The sequence below is a fragment of the Lethenteron reissneri genome, chromosome 25, assembly GCF_015708825.2.
Source record: "Lethenteron reissneri isolate LAM-NWPU_2019-01 chromosome 25, ASM1570882v1, whole genome shotgun sequence".
Lineage (NCBI taxonomy): Eukaryota > Metazoa > Chordata > Hyperoartia > Petromyzontiformes > Petromyzontidae > Lethenteron > Lethenteron reissneri.
Genome location: NC_083803.1, coordinates 2,621,005 through 2,645,137, shown reverse-complemented (window position 1 = coordinate 2,645,137; position 24,133 = coordinate 2,621,005). Strand labels below are relative to the sequence as shown.

At 53.1% G+C, this 24,133-nt stretch overlaps 1 protein-coding gene across 1 annotated transcript in view; it reads right to left on the bottom strand.

Moving 5' to 3' along the window:
- Positions 1–24,133, bottom strand: part of USH2A (usherin) — a 79,185-nt gene that overhangs the window by 28,939 nt on the left and 26,113 nt on the right. The window contains 15 exon segments of the mRNA XM_061558709.1: positions 3,097–3,363; positions 4,022–4,190; positions 10,681–10,858; positions 11,477–11,589; positions 12,808–13,010; positions 15,932–16,141; positions 16,653–16,816; positions 17,789–17,911; positions 18,220–18,614; positions 18,702–19,360; positions 19,648–19,790; positions 20,115–20,265; positions 20,789–20,968; positions 21,635–21,791; positions 23,107–23,261. Coding sequence (XP_061414693.1) covers positions 3,097–3,363; positions 4,022–4,190; positions 10,681–10,858; positions 11,477–11,589; positions 12,808–13,010; positions 15,932–16,141; positions 16,653–16,816; positions 17,789–17,911; positions 18,220–18,614; positions 18,702–19,360; positions 19,648–19,790; positions 20,115–20,265; positions 20,789–20,968; positions 21,635–21,791; positions 23,107–23,261 — 3,267 coding nt within the window.

Sequence of the window (24,133 nt, the reverse complement as noted above, 5' to 3'; positions counted from 1 at the left end):
TGGGTGGCCAGCACCACGCCCGGCCGCCTTTGTCTCTCCCCCCCCCCCCAATCCCGGCCACAGCAACACCCAAGCAAGCAAGTAAAGTGCCGTTGCTGTTGTCGCACCCGGGTAGAAGAGGCCACGCGGTCAAGAACTCCGCAAGCAGCACGCAGCCACGTAAACAACACCGCACGTACCACACAGGTAATGTAAACAACTCCGCACGTACCCCACATTACGTCCTTTAAACTCTGCACGTACCATACGGTATACAACACCGCACAGTAAATGCAGCATATGGACCACAAAACAAGCACTCCACACAGAACACAGAGTACAAATACAACGTGGAATTACGCGTCTAAACGTGACCAACATCTCAAATTACGGTGGGTATATCTTTAATAGAGAGGCAGTCAGTCGCAGGAAGAGTAAAAAAAGGCATGTCTTGAGGCTGGACTTGAAAAGTGGTAGGGAGTTGATGGCACAAAATGGGTAGGGGAAGGACGTTCTCGTTTCGGCAGGCAGCAGAGGAGTGAACACCCAGTAAACAAAAGTTGACTCGAGGGGGGGGGGGGGGGTGGGGGCTTCGACAGAAAGTCTTGGTGGTTCCAGCAGATTGTGCACGAAGGGGGATGGCAGTGAGATGAGAGGGGAGAGAGAGGTGGCAGAGGCGAGTCCGTGGAAGGTCTTGAAAGCAGTGAGTGCGATCTCAGAATTAATCCAGGATTGAATGAGGAGCCAGCGGGGGGAGTGGCGGGGTGATGTAGGGGGGGTCTCTTTGTATTGGCGCGGGTAAGAAGTATGATCCATAACAGAGGTTGGTATCAGCATTTCGGATCAATTGGAGTTTGGAGACAATGGAACTTGGGGGTGTCGTAGAGAAGGCATGGATGAGGGTCTCACACACACAGCAGCTGGAAGAGGGAAATTGTAGATGCGGGAGATGTTGTGCAGATGGAGGCATGAGGTCCTGCAGAGGTGAGAAATGTGGGAAAAGAATGCGAGCCGAGGATCGATGACAAATTCAAGGTTGCACACAAAGTAAGCACACCACAAAGTACGCACACGGTGGAAACACCACGTACGCCCCACGGCACACACACACCACACAGCATAAATACAGCACACAGCGCACACCACGCTCAACATGACGGCAGAGCAATTGTTCTTGGCACGCGTATCTTTTCATTGTAACCGCTTAGACGTCCGTTTGTTGTCCTCGATGGTGAATGCCATAGGCGGGATCGTGGCACAGAAAACAAAACCCAATGTACAGCGTTGACATTTTTAAGGCGGCGGCGGTGATGTAACATTCTAATTTAGAGCAGCCAAACATGGTCAAAAGGGCTTCGCGATTGCAGGTGGGGGCCTTTCAAGCACTTATCTGACCTTCTGTTGTGATACCCACATGCGAACGCGCTGACACACGGAGATCACCTTTCCGCGCGTGCACCTCTCGCGAGCACCTGCTGTGTTTGTCCTTTCGCATGAAAGGGCGTCCCCGGGAGCGAGGCGCCAACCTCAAGGAGGTGCGAGGAGATCACCAATATTGGCGCCGGCGTGCGGACAGAGCGGGATCATGGTCCGCGCGCGTTACTCGGGCGGCTCGCAAAGTTGTTGAGGGCTTCTCGCAGAGAGCGGTGCAAGAAGTCAAGGTCCTTGAAGACAATGCACCGATGATACACTTTGCAAAATAAAGATAATCAGCCCGTATTACCTCCCATGCACGTTATTGACCATGCTTCCTCTTTAGCAAAGCTACATTAACTTGCCTAATTTTCCACATGAGAGGCACCCGCTGTGTAAAACAGATGTTTTGTACATTACACACCTCGCAAATGCACACAGGCCATTAGACCGTACCCGCTGACGATCGGATGCCATAATTATGCAAAGCTCAAACACAGCATTATTTTTAAAACACTCAGAGGAGCGCTTGGGCTTTAGGAGGCAAATTAATTCACTGTCACTTTACGCTAAGTGATTTAATATCTCAGGCACACATCGACAATCCTCCGCCGGCAGCTGATTTCCGTCCGGTGCCTTAACCGTGCGGCTCCTCTCACCGTAACCCCTCCGTTACGCGGAATATTCTACTCCGGCTATTCCGCTCGGTGAAGCAACCACACCTTGGCAAGGTCGAAGAGGTGCAATTAATGGCACGTGAATCGGAGCGAGAGCTCCGCAATTTGTTTTGTGTGCTAATCCAGGGCGCCCACCACTTGTGGTTCGTATTTTAAATGTGACCTGAAGGAAAGTAAACATCTCTCTCGGTCTACGAAACCCCCGCGTTTAAGGCCCCAAGCGTAAATCCATTTCCAAAGTGCTCCAAAACCCACGCCCTCAAACCGCCCTTGCTCGTTCACGAGACGCATGGACGTTCTGCAAATGGATTAATCCTGGTCTTGCTGATGCGTCAAAATCGCTGGCTGGACAGTTAAGGCTAATGGGCGCACGGCAGGTAACCCTCGCGCAACGCTCATGGAAATATCCTAGTTAAAGCCGTTAGGAGCAGCAGACCATCGCTTTACAGCTCCTTGAAAGAACATGAAGGTTTGTATGCCCTAATTGTTTTATATTTAGATCTGAGAACGACCACAGAGACTTGGCAGGGAAATCATGACCGACAAAGTGCAGCTCCCTCAACCTGCGCCCACCAACTAATGTTTATATTGGAACAATTAAAACTATGATGTTATTTGTAAAAAAAAAAAAATTGCAAAGTTACATTTTAAAAAGAGTATGTTTACTATTTGCATTGTGGTCACTCGTGTTATTACCATTTAAACACACGTTTTGAACCCCAAGCATTCTTAACGCAATGTAGAGGCGAGAGGGGGGGGACGCGGTGGCGCATCGCGCCGTGAAAGCAAAGAACCGAGTTCAATGCCTCTGGCCACGGCCACCATCGGTGGCGAGTGACATCTCTCCTCGGTGCCCTCCTCCGCCAAACCCCGACCAACCGACGCATTGAAAGATGTCTGCAGATATAAATACATCATTATTGTTGTACAGGCGAGGCTCAACTATCCCGTTTGACAACCCTCTTTGCGTTAAAGAGTGGGAGGAGGAGAGCGTTGTTGCCCGAGTGGCGGCGGGTGCCTGCGCGACCTGGCACGGTGAGATGGGCGCTGGCTGCTTCGCCCTCCCCGCAGCACGTCTCGCCCTCGCCCAGCGCACGGTGCCCGCAGCACGAGGGACGCGACGCGTCGAGCAGCGCGTCCCCGCAGCACTGCTGCAGCTGCTGCTGCTGCTGCAGCTGCTGCTGCTGCAGCTGCTGCTGCTGCCCCCGAAGCTCGTACGGCCGCGCTCCGCAGCACGCGTCCCCCGGGCCCACCGCCACCTCGCGCCACTCGGGGTCCCAGCAGCACGTCTCTCCTGCGCAGCGCACGAGCGGGGCACGCACGCACGCGTCCAGCTGCCGACGTGGACTCAGCTCGAGCTGTGATTCTTCATCGTTAAGCGACTGCACACCGTGGGTGCCGACGGAATGGCACTCGCCTATACGCACTTCAGAAGCTAACCACGGTTGGGTCTGGTTAGTGCTTGGATGGCTGATATCCATGGATATAAGGTTATTATTGGATGACTGACCGCATGGAGGGTATCGGAGGGCAGTGCATCCTAATCCATTGCGCTGTACTCTGTATGGTACTTACACATCTATGCTCCCCTTGTTTACCAACCCGTACTGTCCAGCAAAATTAAGTTTAGTAAAATAACACCCTCAACCCGCCCGGTGTTGTGGAGGCCCTCATCCAGCAGTGGAGTGTACTTGTACACCACGGCACGTGCCCCCCTGTGTCTGGCAGCCACAGGGCTTGGCTGGGTGCTGTAAGTGTTGCCGGTGCTGCTGCTGCTGCCACCACAGGGCTGGGCTGGGTGGTGTAAGTGTTGCTGGTGCTGCTGCCACCACCGGGCTAGGCTAGGTGGTGTAAGTGTTGTTGGTGCTGCTACTGCCGCCACCACCGGGCTTGGCTGGGTGGTGTAAGTGTTGCCGGTGCTGCTGCTGCCGCCACCACCGGGCTTTGCTTACCTGGCCTCACGTGGACGTAGTGGCCCTCACAGCACGTGTGCTCCACCAGGGGCCGGTGAAACCGCCCCCCGCAGCACACGGCCGAGGGTCCACCCTCCAGCAGCACAAGGCGGCCGTCGCAACACGCGTAGTCGGGCCTGGCCTCGTGTACCACTCCACCGCAACAAACCTGGCAACACGCAGCGCACCCAACAATGTGCAACGAATATTGAAATAGCGCAGCGTGCCGAACAACACCCGGCAACCAAGGCGCTGGTGTAGTGCAGAGTGACTGTGTGAGTGGGTAGTGGTTGTGTCAAGAGAGTGGCTGTGGTAACTGAGCGGGCAGTGGTGATGGAGGCTGCTACCTGTGCGAGTGGAGTGGTAAAGGAGAATCTGTTACCTGTATGAGAATCAGAATTGTTATTTATAGTGGAGGAATCCGATGAGCTATGAAGTTATTTTTCAAAGATGTCCAAGTATGGGCGGGTAATAATGTTACAAAAGTACGAAAACATGATAGTAGTCCAAAGTACAAGAGAGGTAAACAAATCACCCACACATATAAATGAAACGAAACCATCCCCATTCTACCAGGCAAAGCCCACTGAGGTGTTAACTTATTTTTCAGAAGCGACCTGGTCACAAATGATAGCTCAACAAAGTGGCCCAACATTTGGACATTTATAGCAGCAAAATAATCTAAATATTCTCAATGCATGTTTCTAAATGTGGAGGGGAAAACCAGAGGACCCGGAGGACATTCAAACGCCAAATAAACAGCAGGCGTCAGGGTCGGGATCGAACCTCCGACCGCCTGCATACCAGGCGAGGAGGATAACATCTCGCCACCGTGGTGCCCCTTTTATAATTAAAATAAATCATATTAGTTGAATTTGCATCATCAACTCCCAAGCTTCTGGAAGGCAGTAAAACAACAGCAAAAACAGTCCGAGATCACACAAAAACAATACAATGTTAAAATTTAACTCAATCGATTGTTACAAATTACATTTACAAATCACATTCGCAAATATGGCTGTATCCAGCAGAAATCTTCTGCTTGAAAATATTTTTGAAGATGTACGATGGTAAGGGAGGAAACAAGGTTGTTCCAAAACGTTGGTGCTGTGATGACAAAGTCTTTGTCACCTATTCCAAGCCTTGTTCTTGGGATAGATGGACGCCTAAGGTTTGTTGCATTTGACATTGGGGTTAATTAATTCGCAAAGTAGAGCACAGATTTGCCATTGAGGATTTTGTGGATGAACATGGCCCAATGTAGATTTCTTCTTCTATCAAGTGATGAGAGATTGGATTTTAAGTGGAGGTCACAATGGTGGGTCCTGTCTGGTACATACAGTGCAAATCGAAGAGGAGAATGACAAAGTTGCAATGGAACCTGTTACCTGAGTGAGTGGGGAGTGGTAATGCAGACCGCGTCACCTGTGTGAGAGTAGAGTGGTAATGCAGACCGTGTCACCTGTGTGAGAGTAGAGTGGTAATGCAGACCGTGTCACCTGTGTGAGAGTGGAGTGGTAATGCAGACAGTGTCACCTGTGTGAGAGTAGAGTGGTAATGCAGACCGCGTCACCTGTGAGAGAGTGGAGTGGTAATGCAGACAGTGTTACCTGTGTGAGAGTGGGAGTGGTAATGCAGACCGTGTCACCTGTGTGAGAGTAGAGTGGTAATGCAGACCGTGTCACCTGTGTGAGAGTGGAGTGGTACTGCAGACCGCGTCACCTGTGTGTGAGTGGAGTGGTAATGCAGACCGTGTCACCTGTGTGAGAGTGGAGTGGTAATGCAGACCGTGTCACCTGTGAGAGTGTGGAGTGGTAATGCAGACCGTGTCACCTGTGAGAGAGTGGAGTGGTAATGCAGACCGCGTCACCTGTGTGAGTGGAGTGGTAATGCAGACCGTGTCACCTGTGAGTGAGTGGAGTGGTAATGCAGACCGTGTCACCTGTGTGAGAGAGGAGTGGTAATGCAGACCGTGTCACCTGTGAGAGAGTGGAGTGGTAATGCAGACCGTGTCACCTGTGTGAGAGTGGAGTGGTAATGCAGACCGTGTCACCTGTGTGAGAGTGGAGTGGTAATGCAGACCGTGTCACCTGTGTGAGAGTGGAGTGGTAATGCAGACCGTGTCACCTGTGTGAGAGTGGAGTGGTAATGCAGACCGTGTCACCTGTGTGAGAGTGGAGTGGTAATGCAGACCGTGTCACCTGTGTGAGAGTAGAGTTGTAATGCAGACAGTGTTACCTGTGTGAGAGTGGGAGTGGTAATGCAGACCGTGTTACCTGTGTGAGAGTGGAGTGGTAATGCAGACCGTGTCACCTGTGTGAGAGTGGAGTGGTAATGCAGACCGTGTCACCTGTGTGAGTGGAGTGGTAATGCAGACCGTGTGACCTGTGTGAGAGTGGAGTGGTAATGCAGACCGTGTCACCTGTGTGAGAGTGGAGTGGTAATGCAGACCGTGTCACCTGTGAGAGAGTAGAGTGGTAATGCAGACTGTGTCACCTGTGTGAGTAGAGTGGTAATGCAGACTGTGTCACCTGTGTGTGAGTAGAGTGGTAATGCAGACTGTGTCACCTGTGTAAGTAGAGTGGTAATGCAGACCGTGTCACCTGTGTGTGAGTAGAGTGGTAATGCAGACTGTGTCACCTGTGTGAGTAGAGTGGTAATGCAGACCGTGTCACCTGTGTGAGAGTGGAGTGGTAATGCAGACCGTGTCACCTGTGTGAGAGTGGAGTGGTAATGTAGACCGTGTCACCTGTGAGAGAGTGGAGTGGTAATGCAGACCGTGTCACCTGTGTGAGAGTGGAGTGGTAATGCAGACCGTGTCACCTGTGTGAGAGTGGAGTGGTAATGCAGACCGCGTCACCTGTGTGAGAGTGGAGTGGTAATGCAGACCGCGTCACCTGTGTGAGAGTGGAGTGGTAATGCAGACCGCGTCACCTGTGTGAGAGTGGAGTGGTAATGCAGACCGTGTCACCTGTGTGAGAGTGGAGTGGTAATGCAGACCGCGTCACCTGTGAGAGAGTGGAGTGGTAATGCAGACCGTGTCACCTGTGTGAGAGTGGAGTGGTAATGCAGACCGTGTCACCTGTGTGAGAGTGGAGTGGTAATGCAGACCGTGTCACCTGTGTGAGTGGAGTGGTAATGCAGACCGTGTCACCTGTGTGAGAGTGGAGTGGTAATGCAGACCGTGTCACCTGTGTGAGAGTGGAGTGGTAATGCAGACCGTGTCACCTGTGTGAGAGAGGAGTGGTAATGCAGACCGTGTCACCTGTGTGAGAGTGGAGTGGTAATGCAGACCGTGTCACCTGTGAGAGAGTGGAGTGGTAATGCAGACCGCGTCACCTGTGTGAGAGTGGAGTGGTAATGCAGACCGTGTCACCTGTGTGAGTGGAGTGGTAATGCAGACCGCGTCACCTGTGTGAGAGTGGAGTGGTAATGCAGACCGTGTCACCTGTGAGAGAGTGGAGTGGTAATGCAGACCGCGTCACCTGTGTGAGTGGAGTGGTAATGCAGACCGTGTCACCTGTGAGTGAGTGGAGTGGTAATGCAGACCGTGTCACCTGTGTGAGAGAGGAGTGGTAATGCAGACCGTGTCACCTGTGAGAGAGTGGAGTGGTAATGCAGACCGTGTCACCTGTGTGAGAGTGGAGTGGTAATGCAGACCGTGTCACCTGTGTGTGAGTGGAGAGGTAATGCAGACCGTGTCACCTGTGAGTGAGTGGAGTGGTAATGCAGACCGTGTCACCTGTGTGAGAGAGGAGTGGTAATGCAGACCGTGTCACCTGTGTGAGAGTGGAGTGGTAATGCAGACCGTGTCACCTGTGTGAGAGTGGAGTGGTAATGCAGACCGTGTCACCTGTGTGTGAGTGGAGTGGTAATGCAGACCGTGTCACCTGTGTGAGAGTGGAGTGGTAATGCAGACCGTGTCACCTGTGTGAGAGTGGAGTGTTAATCCAGACCGTGTCACCTGTGTGAGAGTGGAGTGGTAATGCAGACCGTGTCACCTGTGAGAGTGGAGTGGTAATGCAGACCGTGTCACCTGTGTGAGTGTGGAGTGGTAATGCAGACTGTGTCACCTGTGTGAGTGTGGAGTGGTAATGCAGACCGTGTCACCTGTGAGAGTGGAGTGGTAATGCAGACCGTGTCACCTGTGTGAGTGTGGAGTGGTAATGCAGACCGTGTCACCTGTGAGAGCGGAGTGGTAATGCAGACCGTGTCACCTGTGTGAGAGTGGAGTGGTAATGCAGACTGTGTCACCTGTGTGAGAGTGGAGTGGTAATGCAGACCGTGTCACCTGTGAGAGAGTGGAGTAGTAATGCAGACCGTGTCACCTGTGTGAGTGTGGAGTGGTAATGCAGACCGTGTCACCTGTGAGAGTGGAGTGGTAATGCAGACCGTGTCACCTGTGTGAGAGTGGAGTGGTAATGCAGACCGTGTCACCTGTGTGAGAGAGGAGTGGTAATGCAGACCGTGTCACCTGTGAGAGAGTGGAGTGGTAATGCAGACCGTGTCACCTGTGTGAGAGTGGAGTGGTAATGCAGACCGTGTCACCTGTGTGAGAGTGGAGTGGTAATGCAGACCGTGTCACCTGTGTGAGAGTGGAGTGGTAATGCAGACCGTGTCACCTGTGTGAGAGTGGAGTGGTAATGCAGACCGTGTCACCTGTGTGAGAGTGGAGTGGTAATGCAGACCGTGTCACCTGTGTGAGAGTAGAGTTGTAATGCAGACAGTGTTACCTGTGTGAGAGTGGGAGTGGTAATGCAGACCGTGTTACCTGTGTGAGAGTGGAGTGGTAATGCAGACCGTGTCACCTGTGTGAGAGTGGAGTGGTAATGCAGACCGTGTCACCTGTGTGAGTGGAGTGGTAATGCAGACCGTGTGACCTGTGTGAGAGTGGAGTGGTAATGCAGACCGTGTCACCTGTGTGAGAGTGGAGTGGTAATGCAGACCGTGTCACCTGTGAGAGAGTAGAGTGGTAATGCAGACTGTGTCACCTGTGTGAGTAGAGTGGTAATGCAGACTGTGTCACCTGTGTGTGAGTAGAGTGGTAATGCAGACTGTGTCACCTGTGTGAGTAGAGTGGTAATGCAGACCGTGTCACCTGTGTGTGAGTAGAGTGGTAATGCAGACTGTGTCACCTGTGTGAGTAGAGTGGTAATGCAGACCGTGTCACCTGTGTGTGAGTAGAGTGGTAATGCAGACTGTGTCACCTGTGTGAGTGTGGAGTGGTAATGCAGACCGTGTCACCTGTGAGAGTGGAGTGGTAATGCAGACCGTGTCACCTGTGTGAGAGTGGAGTGGTAATGCAGACCGTGTCACCTGTGAGAGTGGAGTGGTAATGCAGACTGTGTCACCTGTGTGTGTGTGGAGTGGTAATGCAGACCGTGTCACCTGTGAGAGTGGAGTGGTAATGCAGACCGTGTCACCTGTGTGAGTGTGGAGTGGTAATGCAGACCGTGTCACCTGTGAGAGTGGAGTGGTAATGCAGACCGTGTCACCTGTGTGAGAGTGGAGTGGTAATGCAGACCGTGTCACCTGTGAGAGTGGAGTGGTAATGCAGACCGTGTCACCTGTGTGAGAGTGGAGTGGTAATGCAGACCGTGTCACCTGTGAGAGAGTGGAGTGGTAATGCAGACCGTGTCACCTGTGTGAGTGTGGAGTGGTAATGCAGACCGTGTCACCTGTGAGAGTGGAGTGGTAATGCAGACCGTGTCACCTGTGTGAGAGTGGAGTGGTAATGCAGACCGTGTCACCTGTGTGAGAGTGGAGTGGTAATGCAGACCGTGTCACCTGTGAGAGTGGAGTGGTAATGCAGACCGTGTCACCTGTGTGAGAGTGGAGTGGTAATGCAGACCGTGTCACCTGTGTGAGAGTGGAGTGGTAATGCAGACTGTGTCACCTGTGTGAGTGTGGAGTGGTAATGCAGACCGTGTCACCTGTGAGAGTGGAGTGGTAATGCAGACCGTGTCACCTGTGTGAGAGTGGAGTGGTAATGCAGACCGTGTCACCTGTGTGAGAGTGGAGTGGTAATGCAGACTGTGTCACCTGTGTGAGTGTGGAGTGGTAATGCAGACTGTGTCACCTGTGTGAGAGTGGAGTGTTAATGCAGACTGTGTCACCTGTGTGAGTGGAGTGGTAATGCAGACCGTGTCACCTGTGAGAGTGGAGTGGTAATGCAGACCGTGTCACCTGTGTGAGAGTGGAGTGGTAATGCAGACCGTGTCACCTGTGTGAGAGTGGAGTGGTAATGCAGACTGTGTCACCTGTGTGAGTGTGGAGTGGTAATGCAGACTGTGTCACCTGTGTGAGAGTGGAGTGTTAATGCAGACTGTGTCACCTGTGTGAGTGGAGTGGTAATGCAGACCGTGTCACCTGTGAGAGTGGAGTGGTAATGCAGACTGTGTCACCTGTGTGAGAGTGGAGTGGTAATGCAGACCGTGTCACCTGTGTGAGAGTGGAGTGGTAATGCAGACTGTGTCACCTGTGTGAGTGTGGAGTGGTAATGCAGACTGTGTCACCTGTGTGAGAGTGGAGTGTTAATGCAGACTGTGTCACCTGTGTGAGTGGAGTGGTAATGCAGACCGTGTCACCTGTGTGAGTGGAGTGGTAATGCAGACCGCGTCACCTGTGTGAGAGTGGAGTGTTAATTAAGACCGTGTCACCTGTGTGAGAGGGGAGTAACAGGCAGAGCCGCACGTTCTATCCCTGTCCGTGCGCTCTCCCTGCAGACACGAGGCCTCCGCGCGGTGAGCGCACGGCACGATGGTGCTGCGCTGCACGGAGATCGCCCGCAGGAGTCCACGTGGACGCCCGGGCAGGTCCCACTCCACCCGCACGGCGCTTCACGTGCGCACACACACAAGCACACACACGCACACACAAGCACACACACGCACACACACAAGCACACACGCACACGCGGACGCACGCACATGAGTTGGCAAATTTAGTTTCAAAAACATGTTCAAGTGTAAACATGCCTCACGTTATCATGACGATTCGCTTTAAAAGACTGTGCACCATGGCGAGACCCTTTCATTATTCTCTTCAAGACATGAGTCCTTCTCCAAGCTCAGCAACACAGAAGTTAACGTTACGTACTGTCACGTCGTCGGGTTCAATTAAAGAGCCACGGCTCCAGCCCTGGCATCGCTCCCCGAGGCTTTTCCGTGTAAACGATTGCTACATCGTTGGAATTAAATCAGAGCCGTCAATGTAATTTTAATTGACTCTTGCACCTTCACACCTCTGGCAGTGCAAGTAGGCCTTATTCAAAGCGACGCACCACCGTTACCCTGTCTTGGGGGATAATTATTCGTGGGTGATGGCCGGGACAGAGTTTGAATCCGCATTGCGGTGAAGCTCAGTGGAAGAGGGTGGGGGCTGGTGGTTGGAGGGGGCGAGAGGGGGGTGACAGTGGGGGGGGGGGGGGGAAGCGGGGACGGCATGGACACTGACCTTGAGCCGAGGACCCCGAGACGCGGTGCAAACACGTCCTGCGGCTCCTCCTCCACCGTCGCCACCGCCACGGCGTCGCTGAGCGAGCATCCGTTGCGCGTGCACACCTCCACCTGCAGCCAACGCGCACGTGCACACACACAGTGGCAGCAGGCACCCTTCATGCGCTGGCCCAGCGAAGCGGTAGTGTCCGTTTCAGCATCCGCACATCCGTGCCCTCAACCACCCCCCCCCCGCCACCCACTGAGGCCACGACACCCAGCTCCTCTCCTTGACGCGCCACGCAGCTTGAGCGATGCGTTAATGAGAATGGTGAGCGCTAATAAGTCCGGTGGCCAATTACACACATCACATCAGTAGCGGGGCATCCGCACAGGACAACCCCCCACCCCCCCCCCCCCCCGTAAACGGCACTAAAATAGAATGTATGCACTCTTTCTAATTAGTGATTCACAAGGTGGCTGAGACTACTGGAGATGAACTCACGCCGCCAACTCAGCACGAGGAATATTGTGAAAGCCACCCCCATCCTCAACCCTCGTGGTTCCGCGTGGCACCGTCACACAAGATCATCTGCAGCACAGGTGACCACACGACCGTACTGACACATGAGACCCGTATCTCAATGATACTATTACAATAATATTTTGACTGCTCCCCAAATGCGACATGTATCCTGCATACAAGGCATCGCTTGCCCTGCCTGGGTTTTATAATCGCCGTCCAATTGTCAGCGGTTCTTGTGAGTCCAGTTAGATTCTGCTGATAATTAATCCAGATTAGAGGGCCTCTGCTGTTCTGTGGATTCAATCTTTTTAAGACGCTTCCAAAGCTATATTTATACAAAGCACTCGAGTGATTTAATTACCGGTTGCTTATGAAGTTCCATGAGCATGTTTCAATCATTGACTTTGCGAATCATTACTCATTAGCAGCAGGCCATGTAAAAGCAATACTTTTTGACAAGCTGTTTAAAATAATTATGCTAAGTGCATGTGACAATAACATTACACTCAATGCAAACCCCCCTTTATTTAGAAGGGATATTTTTACAACCTGCGCTGGATGTCGCTTCGGCAAAAGTATGCAGCTCACATCCGCAAGGTCATCAGTTCGGATCGCGGTCAAGAGTCAACTCAGGCCATCAACATCCCTCCAGAGTGATAAAATCAGTACCACTTTGTAAGAAGCCATGAGTTCTTGTACTCTGGTTCACACTGGCCCTGGCACAGTAATGTGGAATTTACATAACTGGCTGAGCCCCAAAAAGAGACATGAGCACTCCCCAACGCAAGTCGACCTTTGCAATCCACGCCACGCAGGGTCGCAACCTGTATGGCGTAAGCGGTGAAGGGTTGGAGGTCGCCAACGATGGCGGAGCCGGGCTCCCGGAAGCCGGTGCTGCGCCGGTGCCCATCCAGCACCAGCGCGTATGACGTCACAAGGCCGTGGGGGCGGGGCGGGGCGGCCCACGCCACGCGCACCGCCGTGCCGTTGAGCACCTCCACCTGCGGGGGCGCCAACCCCTCCGGCACTGACGGGGAAGCGGGCACCGCGCGGACAGGCAGGGAGCTTACATCACGGACAAGGAGCACACGAATGTACATTTTTGCAAAGACGCGGCCCGTGTTTGTGTGAACACCTTCGACATCAGCCATTTCAAGTTCATTTTTCAAGTTCATTTATTTGGTGTAGCCCTGTGAGCCATTCGGCTCTTGAATCGGGTGCAACCGCGACAAACTAAAACCTAAAACATGAACAAGAAAACATCTTAAAGTGACTATGTGACTAAGTGCAAACTGAAATTCTAGGAAAAAAAGGAGCAAAAATTCCAGAAAAAAGTACCGTACACCAATTCTAGATTTGAAGCTTTAGTGACTGCCAAGGATTCATACTCTTAGGTTTTTTCGGTAAAGTCACGTAGAAAAAAATAAAATTAAAATGAATAAAAGTAATAATAATACCGTACACCAACGCTGTGTGCAAAAATCCCAGTGGGATGCAAGTCAAACAACAACAAAAACCACAAGACAACTCAGATTAAGGCCATCAGTCTAACTCCGTACTACAACAAACAAACAGGGCCAAACCAAAAAACGAAGCCATGATCTAGCCACTGGTGGATGACGGCCTGCCCCATTGATGTCTCCATTTCATACAGCCCTGCAATGCTTCAATCCGTATTGCTGTTGCACACGACCAGATCTCGCCACTCCAATCTCGTCAGTGGCTAGGAGATGTTAACTCTGTCGCCTGGTGTACAGGAGGTCACGGGTTCGATCCCGACCCTGGCGCCTCTTCCCTCCACGTTTAGAAACACGCGTTTCGAGTATTTGGCTGCTATAAATTCTCACATGATAAGCCACGTCGTTGCGCTATCATTTGTGACCACGTTGCCTCTGAAAAATAGCTTCATAGCTCTGTGGGGCTTTACCTGGTGAAATAAAAATAATTCTTAGTTTTTACATCCTATAGGGTGTGTTCCCTGCTTTGGCTGCCATTCAGTTACCGGTCTTGTATATTGACCATCGTCCCTTCTAATCATGTTCCTTTCCCAATCTCACTTACTTTCCTAAAGAGTCAATGTGTTGTCTCTGATTCTGTTTGTTCCCTTGATCGAGGTGTTCCTTTCTCCGTCTCTCAGTATCATTTCCAGCTTGCATCTCTCCATGCATCTTTGGGTGCTCGTCAGCCTTTGTTCCATTTTCCTTTGTGATTGCCCATGCTTTTGATCACACACATGTGGCAGGTGATATGCACCGATTGAAATTGTTCCTTTCCACGAAGTTGCTTTTCATTATCCATTTCAGTTTTCCAAAAGCACACCATTCTGCTTTCCTTCCCTCTTTATTTCATCATTTGGATAATAGACCACCTTCAATAATGCCGCTGGATATGACGCTTTCAGTGTTTTCCAGTTGTTTCCCTCCAACCGCAATATTTTTTATTTTCAATTAACTTGCTGCACCTGACATTTGTTTTGCTCAGATATATATATATATCGTGCCGCACATTGCAGCACTCTTTTGTTAAGTTCTTCAATAACTCCCCGTCACTCATTTCCATGATTAGTTATTACCTTGCTGATCTCGTAATTGATGATCTCGGTCATCCTCGCAGCGGCTTATGGCTCGCCATCGAAAAAAGTCAGTCACCACATCGCACACTTTCAGATGCGCTTTTCCGGCTATCTGGAACGCTCTTCCTTCTGATATTAGGATGCCACAGGAGCTATGCACTTTTAAATCTGTATGGAAAACTAATTTCTTTAGAACTTCTTTTTGTGTTTAGTTTGTGGTCCTTCCTCTGCACTTCCGATTAGCGCGGTTTGCTACGTACGGTGTGAAAAAGTTCAACACACATAATGATGTCATCGGTGTATCAGACATACGTTTCCGACCTGCTCCTACTGGACATCTTGTGAAGAAGAGCTTCATAGCTCATCGGATTTCTCCAGGATAAATACAGGTTATGATTCTGCGAGATCGTCCCTTTTTTGCATCGACAAATTCTGCCCAGACACCGATGCATGTCGCGCGACATGAGCGCTGCGCGGAAATGTAAAATACCATTGAGACATTCCGCACGGACGTGTGAGCACCTGGGAGGCAGAGTCTGCCTCGGCGTGAACGCCAGAGAGGCACGATACGCAAACACTGCCCAGACACGTTAATGCGCCACTGAGATGCGGCGCACACGAGTCTGAACACCGCGGGGCCGCGCGCCGGAAACCCCTCGCTCGTGTCCACAAACGCCAAACCGCGGCTCTGTCGTGCACACGTTGGATGGATCCGCACGCACAAACACAGCTCAGCGGTAATCGATGGTCGTACGATAATCACAAATATCGCCGTTTTGCTTTTAAAATGCACTCCTGTTGGTGATAAATTGCTCGTGGTGGTTTTTTTGTTGGTGGAAAAAATGTGACATGGATGGAATGAATTGTTTTGTCATTATTTGTTTAATGCCATTGACTTTGTGACTGGTAGGCTGTGAAACATGCCACAAACACCACGACAAGTGATGCTGTCTGTTATCGGGTACATTGCATGTTTAAGCATTCTACTAATTAATTTATCACGCACAAAAAGCACCCTGAGACACAACAGCGATATTCTTCAGAATGTTCTCAGGCCGAGTGCACGAGCTGCATTGAAGCGACGTGACCCGCGCGTGGTCGCCCCTGCCAATCGCTCCCTCACAGCATCAACTCCCAGGGTCCCCGTGCTCCTCTCGCTGGGACCACTATTGATTTCTCGTCTTGTGACAACTAAAGCTTTTACCACTTGACCTGCCCCCGGCCAGCAACAGGAAATGTTAGCGTAGCGAAGATGAGAGGCCCACTTGCCCCCCGCGCCCTCACGAAAAATCGATTGCCTCGGTGTTGCTTCTTCTCTTCACTCTGTCCCCCCCCCTCTTCCCCGAGAGCACGGGGGGGTCTCGCCCGGCGCTCACCTCCGTCGGGCGTGACCACGTGGAGTGTGTTGCTGGTGGCAGCGTGGGCCCCGTTGGACGTGGACAGCGAGACGCGGTACAGCGTGCCGGCGCTCAGCCCCGTGATCACCGCGCGCTCTGCGTCCGGCGGAAACTGCAGGGAGCGCGCGGAGAAGCTGCTGTTGATCGAGACGGTGTAGGCGGTGACGGCGCCCTGCAGCTCGACGAGTCCTGTCAAGGCACGCACGCCGGCACCCCAGACACATCCCATGCAATGCCACTCTCGTAGCAATAGGACAATACGTGGATGTATAACGGGATCTAAGTGCGACCGCATTTCAAGATGCTGTGCAGAGAAGCAGGGAGGCAGTCCTTCATGAACCTGGCATAGAATGGGTGGGGGGTCGACAGCACAAATGGTGGGGGAAGGCATTTGTGAACAATGGGGGCAGCATCGCTGAATGAGCCACTTTCCACGGAGTGACTGTTGACAGAAAGTCTTAGAAAGCAAAATATTCTAAACACCGAATCAATACAAGGCAGTGATTTCACGAAGAATTAATGACTAACGTGTGCGTGTCAGACAACCAGTCTGCTTATCAACTACATTTAGAATTTTACCTTTTGTCAACGACCATGACCGCACAGTTTATCAGGAGGGAACGGCAATTGCGGTGTGATGTGTGGTCTCAATGGGCTCTTGTCTGAGTATTAGAGAACCGCGCTCAAGGCTGCGACGCACCGGGGCGGGTCCAGTTGACCTCCAGGGCCGTGTGGTTGAGGGCGTATGCTTCCAGATGGCTCCCGGACAGGGGCACGCCGGCCAGGGTGTCGGTCAGCACGGGTGCGCTGCTTGCCGAGCCTGCCGTGTTGTGCACCAGCAGGCGGTAGGCGTAGCGTGTGAACCTGCCGAGCCCAGCCACGGAGACGTGTCAAGGCCACGCACGCGGTGAAACAGCCAGCAAGCCAACTGCTCTAAGGATGTAGAAGTGAATGTATTCGGCAAACGTAGGGTTTGAGTAGGCAACCCATATGCTATGGGGTCTGCTTACGGCCAAATCACAGTAAATGTGCCCACAATTCAGATCTTGGAAACTAAGAAGGTTTGAGCGTGATTAAGTATTGGATGTGTGACCACCATGCACAACAGCTTGTTCCAGGCTGCAGTGGTTAATTGTTAGGCAGGGAAGCTAAATATTGTGTTATACTGTACTTATATACTGCCACGTTTGTGCCTTACACCTTCACCAACGCACACTAATCAACGTGGTGAAGTATGGTCAAATAACCTCCATGACCCGTACAGTGTGGAGAGGCCCTCATCCAGCGGCGGATCGACAAAAGATCTGTAAATATACTTCGGGCTCGTCTCAGGCTGCCACTTGTGGGAATTAAGGTAATCGTCACTTATGTTGACCGTGAGTGGGAATCGAACTCGGGCCTCTGGGTTTGTAGCGCAGCGTGCAAACCGCTACACTACCGCTACACTACCGCTACACTACCGCTACACTACCGCTACACTACCGCTACACTACCGCTACACTACCGCTACACTACCGCTACACTACCGCTACACTACCGCTACACTACCGCTTGCCACACACACTGCAGTGCTGCGCTAACTCCAGCTGCTCAACCGTGAAACAGAATTTTAATGCGCCGCTAGATTCGAGTGACAAAGTCTAACGGTGAAGCACTTTGTAAAGCGTCCCAGGCTGTGTGCTTTTTTTTTGGGTAGGGAGTGGGGGGGGAGGTTGCAAGTCGTAGTAGCAGTAACGGAGCCCAGACACCCAGCATCGTAAATCACATAAATCACGACTCTAAACAATGCCAGCGCCATGAAACCGGTGCCTCGAGGAATCGTTATCCATTAATTACCTGCTGAGTCCTTTATCCTCGAAGGAAAGATCTGTTCCCAGATAAATGCTCATCCACAGGTTTATGTCTCTCGGAGGAGACGCTGACAGGGGCTGCTCCACTTTGCAGCGGAGAAGCTCGTATCTGCAGAGCGCACGGCACGCGGCGCATGCTTCTCACGCTTCTCGAACGCCTCTCACCGCGCGCAAATTGCCAGAGCACGATACACAGACCTCTTGCCTCTTGGTAGCAAGGCCATTGTATTCCAAGCACAGCGAACATTTCTTTTATTCTCTCAAACTTTGATTACCGTTAAACCACTGTCCATCTGCAATTACGTGTTTTGTGTAAAGGTGTGACAGAAAGCGATCACGTGCGTAGATGTCAGCAGCGTGAGCTCTACGACCACGCCACCGCTGCACGACGCAGCAAACGCTGCCGGCCTCGGTTACCGTAGCCGGGGTCCATTGGGCCGGGCGGGCGGCTGCCAGGACAGGACGACGAGGGACTCGCTTGCGGGCGTGGCCACAGGCGGAACGACCCCCTCGGGGGCTGCCGGGGGGGTACGAACGTGGGACCGATCGCTCTCCGTGCACAGCGCCTCTTCTGCCGCATGCGTGCCCACCGCGTCTCCCAGCCTGTCTGCGCGGCCCCCCGCCATCTCGGGCAGGTCTGCGCCCCCGCTGGAGCAGGCCAGGAGGCTGACGGCGTAGTCGGTGAAGGGGACGAGGCCCGTGAGCGTGTGGGCGAGCACCGAGGAGTCGCCGACCGCCGCTCGCGTGCCCTGCGCCAGCAGCTCGTAGCGCGCCAGCCGCCCGTTGGGCTGCAGAGGCGGCGCCCACTGCACCTGCGGAGTCGGCACGTGCCGGTGAGGGCCGTGCGCGCGGCTGCGCTGCCGGGAGGTGCGGGCGAGGCGCGTGCTCGGGGGACGTACGTAAATCTTGTCGGGCCCCAAGACCTCCAAGCGAGGCGGCCGCAGCCCGGCGGGGCGCGCGTGTCGCGTTGTCACCCGGCTCCACTCGCTGCCGGCCGCAACGCCACCGGCGGTGCCGACCAGCACGCGGTACTCGTACGCGGTCCACGGAACGAGGTCGGGCGACTCGTCCAAATACTCCATCTCTTTTCCAGCTGCGTCTCCCTCGTCGTTCGACGGCGGCGGCGGCCACGTGGCGACAGCGGAGGCGAGCCGCGAGCCGGCGCGGCGGCGCTCCAGCGCGACGCGGCCGCCGGGCCGCCGCGGGCGGCGCCACGTCACCAGCACGGAGCTCGGCGTGCGGGAGCGCAGCAGCGGCGGCGGCGGCACCTCGTCAGGGCCGGCAGGGAGGGCGCGAACCGGCAAGGAATCCGGCGAGCGGGAACAGCCCGCCAGCGTGCAGGCCTCGACGGCGAAGGCGTACGGCGAGAAGGGGCGGAGGCCGCCCGCTCTGAAAGCCAGCTCCGTGCCGATGCCGGGCACGGAGCCGCAGAGGGAGCCGTTGCAGTAGACGCCGTAGTGGGAGAGCCTGCCGTTGGGTTGCGCCGGGGGCTGCCACCGCAGCAGCACGGTGCTGGAGTCCAGGACGGACACCGTGGGGGCCTCCATAGCTCCAGGAGCTGGAGGTTTTAGCATACAGCCAGTGAAGCAGAGTCTCACCGCAACGCACGTCACTCTCACTTGCTCAGGGATGATGACTTGCCAGGGTGCAACATGGGCACACAATTAAATACGCAACTGCAGAACATATGAAATAAACTAATCCATTTATATTTTTTGAAAGCAATGCACAGCTGTCTAATGACGAAGCGTTCAAAGTAAAATTCGTATTAATTTTAATGAACCGCATTTAACAGTGTAAGGATTCACACAGAGGCCCATAACAGAGAGTACATCGTCTACTTACAGTCCTCGTGTGTGGCCACTTGGCTCCAGTTACTCGTGCCGCTGCCAACATTGTTATACGCAATTAATCTAAACTCATAGCGCGTGTGAGGCTGCAGTGCGGCCGCAGTGATACTGGAGGCTGTGGACGGTGCCAGGAAGAGACTGCGGCCAAGGGGAGAGAGGGGAGAGAGAGGGGAGAGAGAGGGGAGAGAGACCAGCACGTACGCCACAGCATCAGCATTCCACTCTGCGCTCATTTCCACTTTGGGACAAAAAAGTACGGCCACTCGCACCCGTGCAAAGTTTACACGGTAATAGACCAGAGCACCGGTACAATAAACAAAAAAACACAAAGCTAAAATGAGCGCTTGTGTTTGGCACTGAGGTTACTGAGCCCATAACAACGCGGCGCTTATTGCGAGCTTCTCGGGGGCGATGGCCTCCGCAGAGCCACTAAGCGCAGCGGCAGCAACAGTGGCGTCTTACTCTGCGACGCCATCGGGGACACCTGCTCTGCGCATCTGCAGCTGGTACAGCAGCTCCCCCGGGGCACTGCTCGGGGCCGGGGCCCCCCACGTCGCCCGCACGGCCGTGGAGTTGACAGCTGTCAGGCTCGGGGCCTGCACGCCGTCAGGGGCTGCGCACACGCGCACCGTCGGGACGTGAGTGAGAAACAGACGGGGCAGCGCGCGGGGGGCAGCGGGCAGGGGGTGGCGCGCGGGGGGCAGCGCGCGTGGGGAAGCAGATGGGCAGCACAAGCAAGCGGAGAAGGCAATGGCCTCAGGAAAATAATTCCGTCGCAATTTAGAATTCATCTTGTCGAAATGCTTCCGACAAACACATGTAATAGATCTTCTTGGTTCTTTCGGTAAAGTCACGTAGAGTGGAAATAATAACATAATAAAAATAAAACATAATACAATCATTCTCACGACGTTTCTGCCACAACGCAAGCAGCTGTCCTCAGGTGGAGAACAGGTCTGTCGAGAAGACATAGTCATGTAATAGACCCAAGTTTGTGGGTTTTGAACCCCCAATATACGTGTTTTGTGTCAAATGCTGTGATTTATGACACAGCGTGCTAGGAGTGGCGTGCACTACGAGTGCCGTGCGCCATGAGCAGGGTGCGCTGTGCCGTGCGACACACGGCCTCAGCTGACCGCCGGCTGGGGTGCGCGTGGCCACGCGGTTGCTCAGGACGTGGCCGTGGCTGTTGGAGGCGTTCACGGAGCAGGAGTAGGACGACAGGGACACGAGGCCTCGCACCAACACCCACACGCCGGCTTCGTGTCCACTGTGGACCTCGCGGGACTCCTCCACCACGCTCGAGTCACCGCTCTCTGGAAACGCGTGAACGTGCGACGCGTTCACGCGTTAGGGCCGGGGATGGGGGGAGGGGTCGCGAAAATGAATTTGTTAAAATCGATCCCGACGCCGACAAACATTGAATTTGTGTGAAAAATTATAATTTCTTAAATAATAAGTGAAACCTATATATTTGGGGAAAATAAAGTAAGAGGAAAACATTTAAGATCAATGCTAACGAGATTGGGAAATTGTGATTTAAAGCTTTCGTGACTGCAGGAATTCATATCCTTGGTTCTTTCGGTAAGGTCACGTAGAAGGGAAATTATTTCCAAGAATATGAGATTGGGAAAAATAAGTTAAACAATGCATTCATGAAGCAAATTATGACCCCCGAATTGTGAAAATCCATCAATTCCTTGGGAGGGTTAATATTTACATCCCAGCTACACATGAATATTGATTAGGAAAGCAAATGTTTAATTGATACTCAATGTCTGAGGACAATGTTTTTGTGGCAGGACGGGCTTTAACTCAGAGTCGGCTCGCACGTGAAGTGTGTGTGTGTGTGTACGTGTGTGCCGTGCCAACCTTCTTAGGTGCTACTCGCTGGCAGCACTTGCCCCAAAAGTCTGTTGAGGCTAATCGGAGGATCGTGGTCTTTATCTTTGTGTGTGTGACCTGTCGCATAAGCCACCCACCAGGGCGGCTGTGGAAGGGCCCCACGCACGTGAGGCTGTAGGTGAGTCGTCCGTTTGGCTGCGCGGGTCCGAGCCACGTGACCCGAGTCGCGTCCTCTGTGGCCACTCTCAGCTCCACGTGACCTGTAGGGGCGGCCTCCTGTGTGCGCGCCTCCACCTGCGCGGGTACGGGTCAGGGTTAGACACAAGAACAGACACACGCACACAAACCATTGCACGGAAGCACCCACAATGACGACTGCCACTAGCCGCAGTTATTGCGCCAGGCTAGGCGCACTTTGGAAGCGAAGTGTCAAGCGCTTGTTTGCAAGTGGCCACGGAACAGGACTGGCATATGCACCACCTTGTGGTGTGTAAGCACACATGCCTGAATGCAGGCATGCATGCACAAGAGTCTAAGATTCCCCCTCTAGCCTGAACAGACTGTTGGGGAAAGTGCTGTGAAGGCCGGCACAGCACACGAAGGGGTGGGTGGCCACCACCACACCCAGCCGCCTTCGTCTCCCCAGTGGCAATGTTCACACATCGCACCAGGTAATCATTTGAGGCTGAGTCGACCAAGCGGAGGCCCAGGACAGATTCAGATTATCATCACGAGTGTTGGCCGTGAGCGGGAATCGTGCATGCATGGACACATACATACATGTAACAAAATGCCCAAAATTGTGCCATTCCAGTTGTCACAAGACAAACAAGTGTAGCTTATACTGGTGGAGAGATATAATACATTTCTGCCATCCTAAGAGTTTTACTCCAATAAAGCAAACAGAGCTCCATTCACAGACAGCCAAAATCAATTTTCTAAAAATAGTTATTTAAATGAGCTGCTTCTAACTGGACACTGCTGAACATTAATCAGCTACATATCAAGTTTGCTGGTTCTGCTTTGAGCTCGTTCCGGAGGACCCCAGAGGCATGGCTCATTAGCATCACCCACAGAGACTGTAAATTATTACACTCGAGCATAAAGTGCCTGCTAGGCACTAGGTGTTAATGCTAATTTTAGCAGCAATATTGCAGGTAAGTAAGGGGGCTCTCTAAGGGAAAATTTGCAGCTCGTATCTCCGGAAGCGGAATATGAAGCTAGGGCACCCACGGCGCACCAGACAAATAGGGGTCAAGCGCTGACCGGCCGGTCCCCCACGCTGCGGAGCCCGCACTCGCTCACGCACAGACCAGCCCTGGGTCCCGTGCCTCACCGACACGGGGCCGAGCGCCGAGTGCGGTGGCACGCCCGTGCCAAGCCCTGCTCTATGATCACATCCTTCATGTGCGCACCTCCTCCTCCTGCTCGAGTCGATGTCCGCACCGCGCGGACAATTTGCTCCGCATTGACAGATTGTTTGCAAGTACGCAATAGCAGCGATGTCGGCGTACGTCGCTGATCGGCGTGCACGAGCGAGGCCCGTGAGGCATGGCGTGCCGCCCCGTGACCGAGCCGTGGGGGTGACGAGCCCAAAGCCGGGACTCACCGGGGCTCCGAGAGAGCAGCCGCGCGCCGTGCACGCGCGCACCCTGAGCGTGTGCGGGCTCCACGGCGCGAGCCCGGTGGCGCGGTAGCTCATGGAGTGCGGCGAGTCGTGCACCAGGCTGCCGTTCATCAGCAGCCCGTGGCTCGTGATCGCCCCTGCCAAGGCACACCGTCAACCGCGTTAACCGACGGCGCCGTTGGAGGAGCCGCGGTAATGCCCGCGATATGCTCCATTTATTGGCGAGAGCGCCAAACTGCGGCAGCCGCCTGCAAGCCCAGCAGGTGTCAGCAGACGGCCGGGAAAGCGCCCGAGTTGCCAACGAAGCCACGGTCGAGGCGACCTCGGTAGCGCAACAAGCCACGAATGATTAGACAGTTTTGTATATTTCACAATGCCGTACATTATACGCAAGCTTGTGCATGTAAAACTCTGCATTGGTTTTGGATTAAGAACCAACTGTTTTGATTCAGTAATGCAACCAAACATTGAGAGGGGGACGCTTGCACTGAATTGCTGCTCATCGTGTGGGTTCGCGAAGACGTGTGTTCCTGTGCGAGACGTAGTGGGAGTTTCGCTTTGTGACGCAATGACGCGATTTGGGAAAAGCTGATCAAATGGAGTCCAGAGCGGCATCCACTGCAGCCCAATGATGATCACATCCTTCTATTACCAACGCAAAACATGAGAAAGGCAAATGTTCAGTCTTGGTTAGGCATTATGGGACCTCCTTTGCCAGTATCAAAATATGCGAATAGGTTTTCCCCTTTTTTCTGGCAATAAAACAGTTGTGTTAAGATGTTAAAACACCAAACTGAAACCTTTTACAAGGAATAATGTCTGCATTATGACTGGTTAGCCACTTGAGGCACATTCTGTAATTTGTTTTCAATAAAATGTATATATATTTTTTTCAAATGTAACTCTGTGGAAAGTGGTTGCCTTTCTAAATACCGCCCTTCACCATGGGAACGTGGAATTTTCCCCATTGCCGCATGGCTACCAACGGACCCAATGCCTGAGATACAAT